This window comes from Ambystoma mexicanum, chromosome 8 (assembly GCF_040938575.1).
Source record: "Ambystoma mexicanum isolate Mex_15411 chromosome 8, UKY_AmexF1_1, whole genome shotgun sequence".
In the NCBI taxonomy this organism is placed as follows: domain Eukaryota; kingdom Metazoa; phylum Chordata; class Amphibia; order Caudata; family Ambystomatidae; genus Ambystoma; species Ambystoma mexicanum.
The window spans coordinates 317,995,541-318,007,657 of NC_090929.1; the positions used below are offsets into that span (position 1 = coordinate 317,995,541).

General features: G+C 47.0%; 1 protein-coding gene across 1 annotated transcript in view; it reads right to left on the reverse strand.

Annotated features, from left to right (window-relative positions):
• Positions 1-536: 536 nt before the first annotated feature.
• UAP1L1 (UDP-N-acetylglucosamine pyrophosphorylase 1 like 1) overlaps positions 537-12,117 on the reverse strand; it is a 525,997-nt gene continuing 514,416 nt past the window's right edge. The window contains exon 9 of the mRNA XM_069609735.1: positions 537-1,213. Coding sequence (XP_069465836.1) covers positions 1,127-1,213 — 87 coding nt within the window. The 3' untranslated portion in view covers positions 537-1,126. The remainder of the gene's footprint in view (positions 1,214-12,117) is intronic.

The window sequence follows — 12,117 nt, forward strand, 5'->3', positions numbered from 1 at the left end:
CTGGACGGCAGGGAGGTCTCGTCGAGAGTCACTGGATACATGTATCGATGAGTGTCGAACTAGCAATAAGTAACAATATAGTTTAGTTAAGGATGAATAAGTCTCAGCGACGAGTAATAAACTTTAACGTAGAACTCTGTGAAATGAGACCAACACGATGGTGGAAAAAAACAAAAAAAACTATCCAAGTACCTCAACGCATTAAGGACCATGGTACGCGTCAATGGTATTACAAACACACCCTGTCGACATGCCTTTCCAACCACCAGATGTCAGCCTATACAACTTCTACAAGCCCTGTGACATCAATAGACACTAACTACAAACACTTCCGATATGAACCATTAACAGAGAGACAATGATCTTTTAAGGGGCACTTGGGGCTCTGTTTTTCACAAACAAAAAAGCAGAACTACCCGCTTTGCAGCATACAATTTACTTAATTACCGATAGATGGCTGTGGAAGCTTCTTAGTCTGACTCTGGGCACAAGTAATTCATATGCTCTAGGTTCGCTAAACTATAATACACAACACATTTGATGGTCGAGACACTTTATTAGAAGCTTAAAATCTTTCAACAAGAGCCCACAATCTGCGCATTCTTGCAAATAGAGCACGTAGAACACGTTCATAGGCGTTTTCATGATAGTACGTGTTATGTATTGATTCACAAGTGAATTGTGCCCCTTCTACCATGGGTACCAACCACTAATGTTTATGACCCACAACCATCCCTGCATTTACTGAGAAGCAATTAAAAATCTAATAAAAATATGCAGGCAAACATAATAAAGTCCACAAGGATAGCACCACATTCGAAGGGGTTGCTTTCAAAGATCTTAAGAAAATCCATTTTCCGTCAACAATGCAGGGAGAAAGCATAGCGCTGGTCCATTCCAGGCTCAGAGGAGTAGAGCAGTAAACATCCTTTGGCAAAATCAGTTGTAAAAAGACTTTTGAGTTTTTATTTTCCTCAATAGGAAATTATTTTGATGATCCATGAACATAATTTGGCACAATTTTAAGATGCAGACTTTCCGACTTCACATTTCGCGGAAAGTTCTTTCTTCGTTTACTAGCAGAATGGTCTGCATCATCTGCTGCCCCAAAAAGCCAACATTGCCATCAAGGATTTGTGAGCGCTTTTACTTGATTTTTATTGATCAGAATGGGGGAGGTAAAGTCTTTGTCCTTCATGTGCACTTCCAAACCCTGCGAAATAAAGAAATATCAAAGGCATGTCAAATAATCAAGTTCAGACACGTTTCAGACAAAGATGTATTACATTTTAAAAACGGACCCATTAATTAATATTTTGAACATTTAAAATGAACTTCCAATCAAAAACATGAATTCTCGTATCACGTTACTTAGTGCAGAAACGTCATGTAAACACAGATTACACAACTTCTCAAACTACATTTCTACTTTCCAAAACAAACCTTTGCAAATAACTCCAATGTAAAATTGACAAACAGGCTAACGCTCCAATATGAAGCTTCGTAGAAAAAGCTCTACAAAAAAACAAATAAAGCAACGTTTCCCTTCTATTAGTGCAACGTTCGGGATAAAAGCTTTACTAAGTTGCTACTCTAAGACTTGGTTCAGGGAAATCCTCAACCCTGTGAAACCCTACAAATCACATTTGTGAGATTAAAAAAACCCTCTAGATAGAAATGTGTGTGCATTTGGAGAGTTGAACAACAGTCCAGATTTTACTTCTGGAATACCTCAACTTGCTGAGTCGCCAAGGTAGATGAAATCCATGGATAACAGCCCAACGAAATCCCAATTAAGCCTATCCAGTGGTATGGGCCTTCGCCATAAGGGTGAACTGAGTCCAGTGTGGAAGACACCAGCTATAATCAGGTGAGTTGAGAGGTTTTAACTGGTGCTCATCCATAAAGTGCACTCTGATCTCCAGTAGGCAAATGGGGGATTATTCACATTCAGTAACAGAGGGAGAAAGACCTGGCTAACTGACATACTGCAGCACCAATCTTGCCCCCAGCTCTTGTAAGTATTTGCGGCTTCCTCCGGTGGGTGCAATGCACCATTTTCACCTGAATCTTAAGATGGACGCGCAGAAGCTAGACTGGCAATGGCATTGCTGGGGAGGGGTAGGCAGGTTAAGTCACAGCACAAAAACGCTAATCTCCATCTACCCTGCCAGTCTCTAATAAAAGATCTGTTTAACTTCCCCCTACATTTTCATAGAAAATCATAACAAGAGGTTACTGGGGACTGGGAGAAGCATTGGCGTGCTAAGTCCCCACATAGGACAACAGAGTAGTGAGCTGCCTGTACCACCTTGATCAGATTTAACTGGATGATCTAGTGTGCACCAATGTCTAGAGCCTCAGGACAGATGATATACATCAGAGGAGTTGAGACAAACGTACTGCTGCAGGCTATGGCTCTGAGGTGGTTGATCAAGTTAACCTAAAACTGCATTGCATTGAGGCACTGTCACTGGTGCAGCCTGTCTTAGTCCTATGGATAATAAAGTGAATAGTGTCGATCTCAACTATGAATAGGGGAGGCTTGGTGAAATCAAGCTGCAGAGTCCAGCATGGCACAGAGACGGCCATGCTGGATCTGAAGTCCAATCTTGCCACTATTGTCGACAAAGGCCAGCCAGCCCTTCTCATGCTATTTGACCTCTCTGCAGCCTTCGATTTGGTTGATCACTCATGGTTTGTGGCAATGTTAGTGGAACAGGCACTTTGTTCTAGCTCTGCCACACTCTGGATCTCATCTTTTCTCGGTCCCAGGAATGCTAGGGTGGCAAAGGATAGTGCTAGCTCTGCCCTGGCAACTGTCACTTGTGGGGTCCCCCAGGGGTCTTGCATTTACCCCACCATGTTGAATATCTATACCATGCCTCTCTTGGCCCTCCTGGATGACCTGGGTGTCCAGTATACTTATTATGCAGCAGACACCCGGACTCATAACATCAATCTAACTTATGAGTCCATCCAGGACTGGAAGGTAACACATTCCCTGGCTTTGAATGCTAAATAAACCAAGCTACAGATTCTTGACTTGGGACAGAGACTTAAAGAACTTGGCCCGGAACATGAAAGCTTCTTTATCTCCGGTAGCAACATCAGAGTAGCTTAGAGTGTGGAGATCATGGGCGTTATTCTGGATGCTGAGTTTACCATGAAATCTCAGGCCGCGCATATTCGAGTATCTTGTGGGTAGATTAGGAAACTGTTGAACAGCATCCGCCCAAACTTATCACTCAATAATAGATCATTGTTGGCTACAGTTTTGGTAAATTCACAGCTCGACTATTACAATAGTCTGTTGCTAGGTACATCGAAAACTAACATTAAGGCGCTTCAAGTCACGCAGAATGGTGCTGTGCGGGCTGTTTTTTGGCTGTCTAGGAGAGACCATGTTATCGAGGCCAGGAGGGAACTGTATAGGTTATCCATCAAACATTGTGTTTACGCATAAACTTCGGTCTCTTGCCTATAAGTGTCGAAACAATGCAGCGTCTCAGTATTTGGCTGACCACCTCACCGCGCTCTCATTGAGTCGCAACTTCCGATCTTATGATCCACACAAACCTGCGCAACCCAGGTTCAAGCTTACGAGCTTCGGGGGAACCATTTTTGATGTTCAAGCCCCCTCTGCCTGGAACAAGCTCCCGCTTGACCTATGGCTGGCAGACTCCCTCACCGATTGCAAGGAAGGCAGAGTCGACCAATGGACGAAGGAACTGAAGAAACCGGAGAAGAAGCTTGCTGTAACCTCCTGGACCGTTGGTTTGCCCGGTGAAGCCCTGCTGCTTTGCTGAAGCTATGAATTTCTAATCGACTAGAGAAGCCCTGCAAGGACGACTTCTCCCCTTGAGTTGGTGGGACCAATCAGCCATAAGACGAACTCGACTGGAACCCCTCTCTCTGCTGTCTGTACTTCTTTGCTGCTGCAGGAAACGAGTGCCAGGGGACAGGAACACCAGAATCGAGTGCATCGCCTTTAAGCCAGACCCAAGCTCCAGGAAGATCTCATTCAGTGCTCGAAAGAAGCTCAGCAGCAATGGAATAGGCAAAGCCTGAAAGAAATACAGAAACCTCAGGAGTGTTACCATCTTAATCGAAGCCATGCAGCCCATGCATGATTTATTAAGGGGATTCCCACCTTGTTAAATACGTTTTCACGGTGGCCGTTAACAGTGGATAGTTTGCTCCATATAACGTGGCCAGCGAGTTTGTGATGTTAACCCCCAGGTATATGATTTGTTCTGTTGCCCACTGGAAAGGGATCGGTCCCACGCCTCCTCCAACAAATCCCCCGGTAGAGACAGGTCCAGAACTTCTGATTTTTCAGATTCAGTTCTGATATATTGCCAAATGCTGCCACTTCTGCAGTGAGTGAGGCGACCGGGTCAGACAAGCCAAGAGCATATCGTCAGCGAAAGCCACCACCTTATGGTGGATGCCCCCAAACCCAACACCCTTCACTGTGGAAGCCTCCCTCAATCGCTGCAAGAAGGGTCCAAGATATACGGCATACAACAGCGGCGATAGAGGGCATTCCTGCTTCATTCCCCTTTGTAATCGTATTGGCTGCAAGAGCTGTCCGTTAATCTCAAATAAGGCACAGTGTAATTAACCCAGACTATCTGCATAAACCTACTCCCTGAGCCCATACGCTCCATGATGCGAAAAAGGAAAGACCACTCAACCCTGTCAAATGCCTTCTCGGTATCTAATGACAGAAGAAGAGCAAGAGTTTTGCATTTAGAAATGTTATCCACTAAATGAGACACCCGCCGAATGTTATCCAAGGTTTGATGGCATTTGATACATCTCAACATGTCAGGGTGCATAAGATCCGAGAACAGGTCTCCAATCTCGTTGCCAAGATCTTTGTATAGATCTTGGCATTGATGTAGTTAAGGGCAATAGGGTGATAAGAGCTGCACATGTGGGATATTGATTAGCTTTCAGGAATACAATAGGTTTTGCTTGGTCCATGGACTCTGTAATACCCCAAACAGACTCGAAAGAGTTATAGAACTGTGCTAATTTCAGGGCCAATATTGACCAGCATTTTTTATAAAATGCCGCAGAGAAGCTGCCAGGACCCGGCGCTTTGTGTAGGGGGGAGTTTCCCAATGGCAGTTTGTATCTCCTCCTCAAGAATCTCCCCTTCTAAAGATACTTTGTCGTCATGTGACAGGGTTTTCAGTGTAACCAAGTCTAAATAGACTCCATGAGGCCCCTCCAGTGGACAATCCGACGCATATAAAGCATCATTATAGCATTCAAAACTCTTCAACATTTTCTCGTTCTGTATCACGAGTCCCTCAGTATTGTCACATAATTTCAAAATGGTCTGGGCCACTGCCTTTCCTCTGTGTTGCCTAGCTAGCATTCTAGCCACTCGTACCGTTAACATTGTACTGCTGTTTGGCATTAAGCAGACTCATCTCAGCCCACTTCACTCTTAATATCTAATTGTCCTTGGTTCGCCCAATAGCCCCCCTCATCGTAGCCCTTGTTGGATAGATCCCCCATTTTAAAGATAATCTCATTTAGTTGTGTTCCAATGATCGTTTCTGCTTATCCAGAGAGGCCTTTGAGGCGATCAGTTCTCCCCTGATCACTGCCTTGAACACATCCCACCAAGTCCCTGAGGAAGTTATCAGAGACTGAATTATCTGAGAAATAGGTCTTCATCTTATCCCCTACCACCACCGAGAGAACTGCATCCATGAGAATGTCTTCCAGGAAGCACCACAGCCATAGGGGTTGCGGAACAGGTCGACCAAGGCACATAAAGGGGCGTGATCAGAGAGAGAGGCAGTTTCCAGGGAGACATCCTTAACCTTGCCCACCAGCTGTGCCGAAACCTAGACATAAACAATACGCGAATATGTTCTGTGTACGTGGGAATAGAATGTGTACCCCACCTCCGAACCCCTGCACGCTTGCCATATATCAACCAGCCCAATCAGTGAGAACCTGTCCTTAAGCCCTTTTGATGGAGTCCCTTGTTCCCGATGGCCAGCTCCCCTACGGTCCTCCTCAGGGACCCAAGTCAGATTTAAATCTCCTATTAAAATGTGGTTAACCTCTGCCATGCTCGCCATTTCAGCCAGAACCGACCGCAGGAATCCATCCTGCCCAGAGTTTGGGGCATGGACCGCAGCTATTGTATATGTACATGTATCTATTTTAAATTTAATGAAAAGATGGCAGCCAAGCATATCCTCCTTTGCACCCAGTATCAGGAAATTGGGGATATTTTCAAAAGCAATCATCACCCATGCGGTTTTGTTCTTCGCGTTAGCCTGAAAAATATTTGGATATGCACGCAGGTGGAATTTATGTTTGTCACATTTTCGTATGTGTGTTTCTTGGAATGAGAGAAATTCCAGTTCCTTACGTCTCAAGAAGTGTTCCACCTTATGCCCCTACACAAGGGATATTATAGGAGAGAACCTTCAGCGCCATTTGTGGTCTCCGGCCTTCCCCCTCCCCCCGCCTGCCCACAACTATCTTGTTGCGGCCAGATAACTGTTCATTCCCTCCATTTATCATCACATTGTGGCCCACCAAGAAATACAGTAGTTGCCCTTCATCCTCCGCCTATCCAGGTCCCCCAAGTCTGCATCAAGAAAAAAGCATACAAGTGCCAATCAGTGCCCCAGTTCTCCCCCCCTCTGTTTCCCCCCAATAACGCACCTCCCCCAACAATAACCATCAAGGTCGAACCACGCGTCCAAATGACCCCCCAGGGTGAAACCCCTGACCATGGTCCGAAAAACAAACCTCAGCCCCAAACTGGTGGGAGCTACCACTACTGCTCCTAGATGGATTCCAAGAAGTAACCGCACCTGGCCATGCTCCCGGCCCTCCCAACTACTACCCGCCAGCCTTCCCTTGGGCCCCCCAAGATGTTAACTCCAATACCCAAAAGCCTGTAAGGAGTTAGCCACCCCCACCTCCCCCGTTATCCCAACATCTAGAGGGCAATTTAGCAACCTCTGACACCACCAATGACATGATTTCACCCATCAGCGCACTTTTCCTTGTCCTTAACCAGTCCTTTCGGTGCTCAGTATCCTCGGCTTTCTTTTGTTATGGATGATCATTCCCATTGTCTTCTCCACCAGGTTTCCACTCTCGCTACTCGAGGGGCAGGGGGGCCAGCAAAGTCAGATGGAGACACTATGTCCATTCCTTCATCACAGTATGTGACCCTATGCTGTTTCCCCTTCCACGTCAATAGCAAGCCAAACGGAAATGTCCACTTGTACCAAACTTTTTTCTCAATCAGAATCTTCACGACTGGTCCCATCAGTCTTCTCTTGAGTAAGGTGGATTGGGCCAAGTCCTGAAACAGCTGGACCTCAGCACTGTTAATCCTAAGGCATCCAGCTGACTGAGCTGCTCTCAAAATGTCTAATTTCTTAGGAGGTCAGGGCAGCCGGCACATCTCTCGGGCGAGCCCTTCGTTCCTTCCGTTGTGGTCCCACCCTATGTATTGTGTCCAGGCGGACCCCTTCTGGCAGGACTTCCAGTAGCAAATCCGCATGATATGTTGCAAAGATGTGTTGCATCATAGCCTTAAGGTCTTTATCCAGAACCTCCTGTGTGACACTCTTGAGGCGAATACTGGAGCAGCGCAATCTATTTTCAAGATCTTCAGATTGGAGGTCAAAGTTATGAGACAGCTGTGACAGATGTTCTAAGGCTTCCTCTGTTTTCCTGGAATCTTCTGAGATGTCTTGCAATGCCCTCTCATTAGTGTCCACCCTTTCTCCCAGTTTCATGAGTTTGCCTTCCAACTACTGCACTGAATTTTTCAGTTACGATCTAGGAGAAGAGAAATGCTTCTAAAATGGCTCTGTAATCTTTGCCTGCAAGTCCGCCAGGCATTGTACCAGGTCCTCTTCATCGCCATTGAATCTTGTGTTGGCTCCACTATACCTGCTGTCGCGTCTGGGGGCTGAGCAGGCGCCTGTGCTTTAGGTTTGTCTAAATGCCAACCCATATTCAACGGCCATTTCCTCCCCTTGGCGGGTATGTCTCGTACGTGCTGGGGTCTCCTTTCCTTAGGCATGAAGGACATCCAGCAGCCTGCGCCCCCTTGCACTTAAACGTATAGGCTTTGCTCTCCCTGCTTCTCAATTCAGCCCCCAATGTTATCCTTCAGGCCCACCCAAAGTTGTCTGCGTCCCTAATCATCGTCAATAGCCTCCGTGGTGGCGTGCAAGTGTCCCTCCTGTGGAAGTGCGTCAATACCCAGAAATCAAAATACCATTGAGCCTGCAGCAACGTCTCCACGATTCCCAACAGTCTCTTTTGGTGTGGTTCAAAAACACAGTACCTATTAATTAGGATGCCCCCACACATCTCTCACCTCTGTATTACCAAATGCTGCTCTGCTAATTCCGTCAGTGTTGCAGTCAATAGCTCCTCTATTCAAACATACCAGATGTGACACCAGTGTGATGTTGGGCGGAGTCTCATCGGTTGACGGTATTCTGTAGCTGTTCAAGCCCTGGGAAATAACCAGGATGTTTCGGAGCAGTGCACTAGCGTGCACCACTTGCAGGTACCAGGGTCAGCATGTTAAGCGATCAGCACCTTTGCAACCACCGCACTGCAGAGTCACAGTGCCTTCACCCCGCCACTCGCTCCATGCTCCGCCAACTTCTTGCGCACCTTCCCCTGCTACCCGGTACCCAATGAAGGGTTCTGTCGAGGCGCCGCCTGTTACAACAGGTCCAGGAATTGGTTAGTGGAGGGGGGCAGCACTCGGAGGTTCCCGTATCCGGACACCGCCAACCACATCGCTTTCAGCTGCGGGTCATCAATTTTGGGTGCATATATCGCTGTTTGCCCTATTATCTTGGTGCCCTGCGATCCGAGCTCCAGACTGTGCTTGGCCACCAGCTGCCGAAACCACCACTTATAGCCGGCACACAACCGGAGGCCGAGCCCAGTCTTTCTTCGGCTGCAGGCCGCTGCACTCTGCTGCCGCTACAGGTGGGCGGCACACACCTCCGCCAGCTTCAAATGTCATTGGGGTACATCCCTGCTGTGTGGGGGATAGAAGCAGAGGGGGGGTGAGTAGATCTGCTTATTTTACACCTTTTTTGGGAGGGCCGGGGCACTGGGATCCGCACTTCCGTTCCCCACAAGCCACCATCTTGGAATCCCCACTGCTAGGTAAGATTTTCATATCAATGATAAATCCTCCTGACCTATGTCAACTCCAGAACTTTTTGCTTTAACTAGGTAACTATTTAACCTTGTCCCTAGGTGAAGGGGAATTTTTCCCCCCTCACCTAGTCTTTCACTCTTTTTATGGGTGACCTTTTTATGTCTCTCCATAGTTTATGTTTGAAGTTATAGTTTCCCACAACTTTTGGGCTTCGGCTGGGTTGCCTCTATGGGCTCCCCTGTTAATTTCTCTTTCATATACTTGGGTGAACTACAGTTCCCAAGTAGTAAAGAGGGGTTTTCATTGCCCGGTACATTTTATATAGTGAGCCAGCACACCCCACCCTATGTGGAGTGCTGGGGGATACCATGTACCCCCTTTCTTACTTACCTGGTAACATTGTGTTACAATTGCGAGTTTTACATGAATGGCTGGTGGCAGTAGTTTTACCTTTATGAATGTTTGTCTTTATTACTTAAAGGCAGTTAATTCAGCCTCGGTAATGCACAGATGGGCTACCATTTTTCGCCACTGCGTGTGCGCTTGCTATTTCTGAGGTCTTTCCCTGCCATTGTATGCAGCAACGACCTCAGTGGCTGTTTTGTCTTTGGCAGGAATCCTGTGGATTCCCCGGCCAGGCACCAGAGTGTCTGAAAAGGCAGGAAGCAAGGGAGGAGTGCAAAACTCTGCAGCCGTTTGTCTTCCACCTTGCCTGAAAGGGAACAACTCCCAGTGGCGGTCTGGCTGTCCTGATTGGACAGCAAGGCTGTCCCTTTCTGTAAAATACGGGGAGAGAATGCAGATGTTGTGCTGTAGTTCCTGATAAAAACTCTGAACCTGGAAGCTGCTGATAAGTCGACCACTGCAACTGACACCAAAGAGGAAAATGAAGAAACAAAGGCCGTCACGATTTCCAGCAACCGGAGAGCCTGCTGTGTAACTGGAACCTGCGGTTAGCCTTCATTGCAGTCGACCTGGGGATCCCGAAACGGACTACCCTGATTCAGAGCCTGGTGACACCCACTAGACTCTAGCTTTTCGTTTAAAAACTTGTTTTTATTGGCATTTAAGCAATTTATAACAGTAACAGTCCCAACACTTCTATTTCCCCCGCCCGGCTTCCCCCCCCCTGCCCTTCCCAGATTCGCTGCAAACTCCTCATGCGCAACTTCGCCATGGGCTAGTCATGCGGGCCAATATTCACAGTATGTGCAACAGGTGGATTCTCTGTGGGCACCATTGTTCTCTGAAGTCTTTATGGAGAAAGTCCAGGACCAAGTCCCAATCGTCCTTGAATTTGGTATACTCCCCCCTGAATAGCGTATGTGACCCATTCTAATGATGCATAATACCATATTTCTGCTATCCATTCTTGTTCCGAGGGCGCCCCGCTTGTTTCCATTTTTGGGATATCAAGGATTGCGCTGCAACACTTCAAATCATGCTTTTTTCTGAGGTTTGGACATGAGCATGTCCAACATCTCCCAGCCCTAACTGCGCTTCCCCACACACTCTTCGTATTTGTGAGCCGAAAATAGATTTCATCGCCCCATTAACCGACTCCCAGAACGGTTTCAGGACCGGGCAAGCCCACCATATATGCACCCAAGTACCAACCTCATTACACCCTCGCCAGCATGCCCGTGACATAGCGGGACAGAATTTTTTCAATTTCTCTGGCGTTAGGTGCCAGTGTAATAATAATAATTTTGCATTTATATAGCGCTACGAACCCTTAGGTATCTGAGCGGTGCTTATTAGTACCACTTTGTGTGGTGCTCATTTATCGTCCTCGAAAGGACGAAAGGCTCAGTGTGACCCTGCCGGGATTCCAACCTGCGTCAACAGGCTCTGCACGGATATCAAAGCAAGCGTTCTACCCGCTGTGCTATATGACCGGCACCATGACCCTAATCCACATTGCCCAGATTTGCCGCCCCCTCGTGTGTTTTAGGGGGAGAGCTTGAAAGTAATACAGTACTCTGGGCAGGACCATCATTTTGATAACGTTAATCCGGCCCATCCAAGAGATATTTAGTGGACCGTGTCCTTCCAGCCATGTCATTATCATATCTAGTAGAGGGGGGTAATTTGCCCGATACATCCTTTCTAGGGTCTTAGGTATTGCCACCCCCAAATATTGGAGTTCTCCGTCTGCTCACACGAACTGACCGGTATCTACCGGGCTGGACTCTGGCGCCCCCTCCCCTTCAAGGATCATCATTTCGAATTTTGGGCATTAATCTTCAGCCCGCCACTTTACCCAATTCCCCCAAGAGGGCCAACAGTTTCGGAAGTGAGGTGCTCATATCCCTTAAAACCACCAGGAGGACATCCGCAAAGGCCATCACCTCGTGCTCCTGCCCCCCAAACATAATCCCTTTTATCCCCGTCTCCTGACTGACCTTCGTTAGCAAAGGTTCTAGGTATACTCCATACAACACCACAGGCATCCTTGTTTGGAGCCCCTGAACACCCGTATCGTCTGCGAAACGTGCCGATTTATGGCTAACCGTAGCAATGGTGACTTATAGCTTGCTATGACCAAGCAAGAAATCCCAGCCCAAACCCCATTTTATTTATTTATTTATAGAATTTATAATCCGCCCAAACCAGGAAGCATCACAGCATAGGTAACAGCAGTGTTTAATTTACAAATCAAAAACCGTGAACATTTGCAATTAGATCATAGTACAAGACATTGGTAGCATTAGTGAACTGAACTGGTTACAAACGGTTACCAGCAAGTGAACTGGTACAGAATGATCCTAGCTGAATAACATAGGGAGCAGGTTGCAGAATTAGTATTTGTTAAAAAGACAGTTTTTAATAAGTCTCCTGAAACGCTGGTGTGAGGGCTCGTTCCTAATACAGGTGTGGGGAGAGTTACAGGTGTTGGGTGCTGCTACTGGAAATCTGTTGCC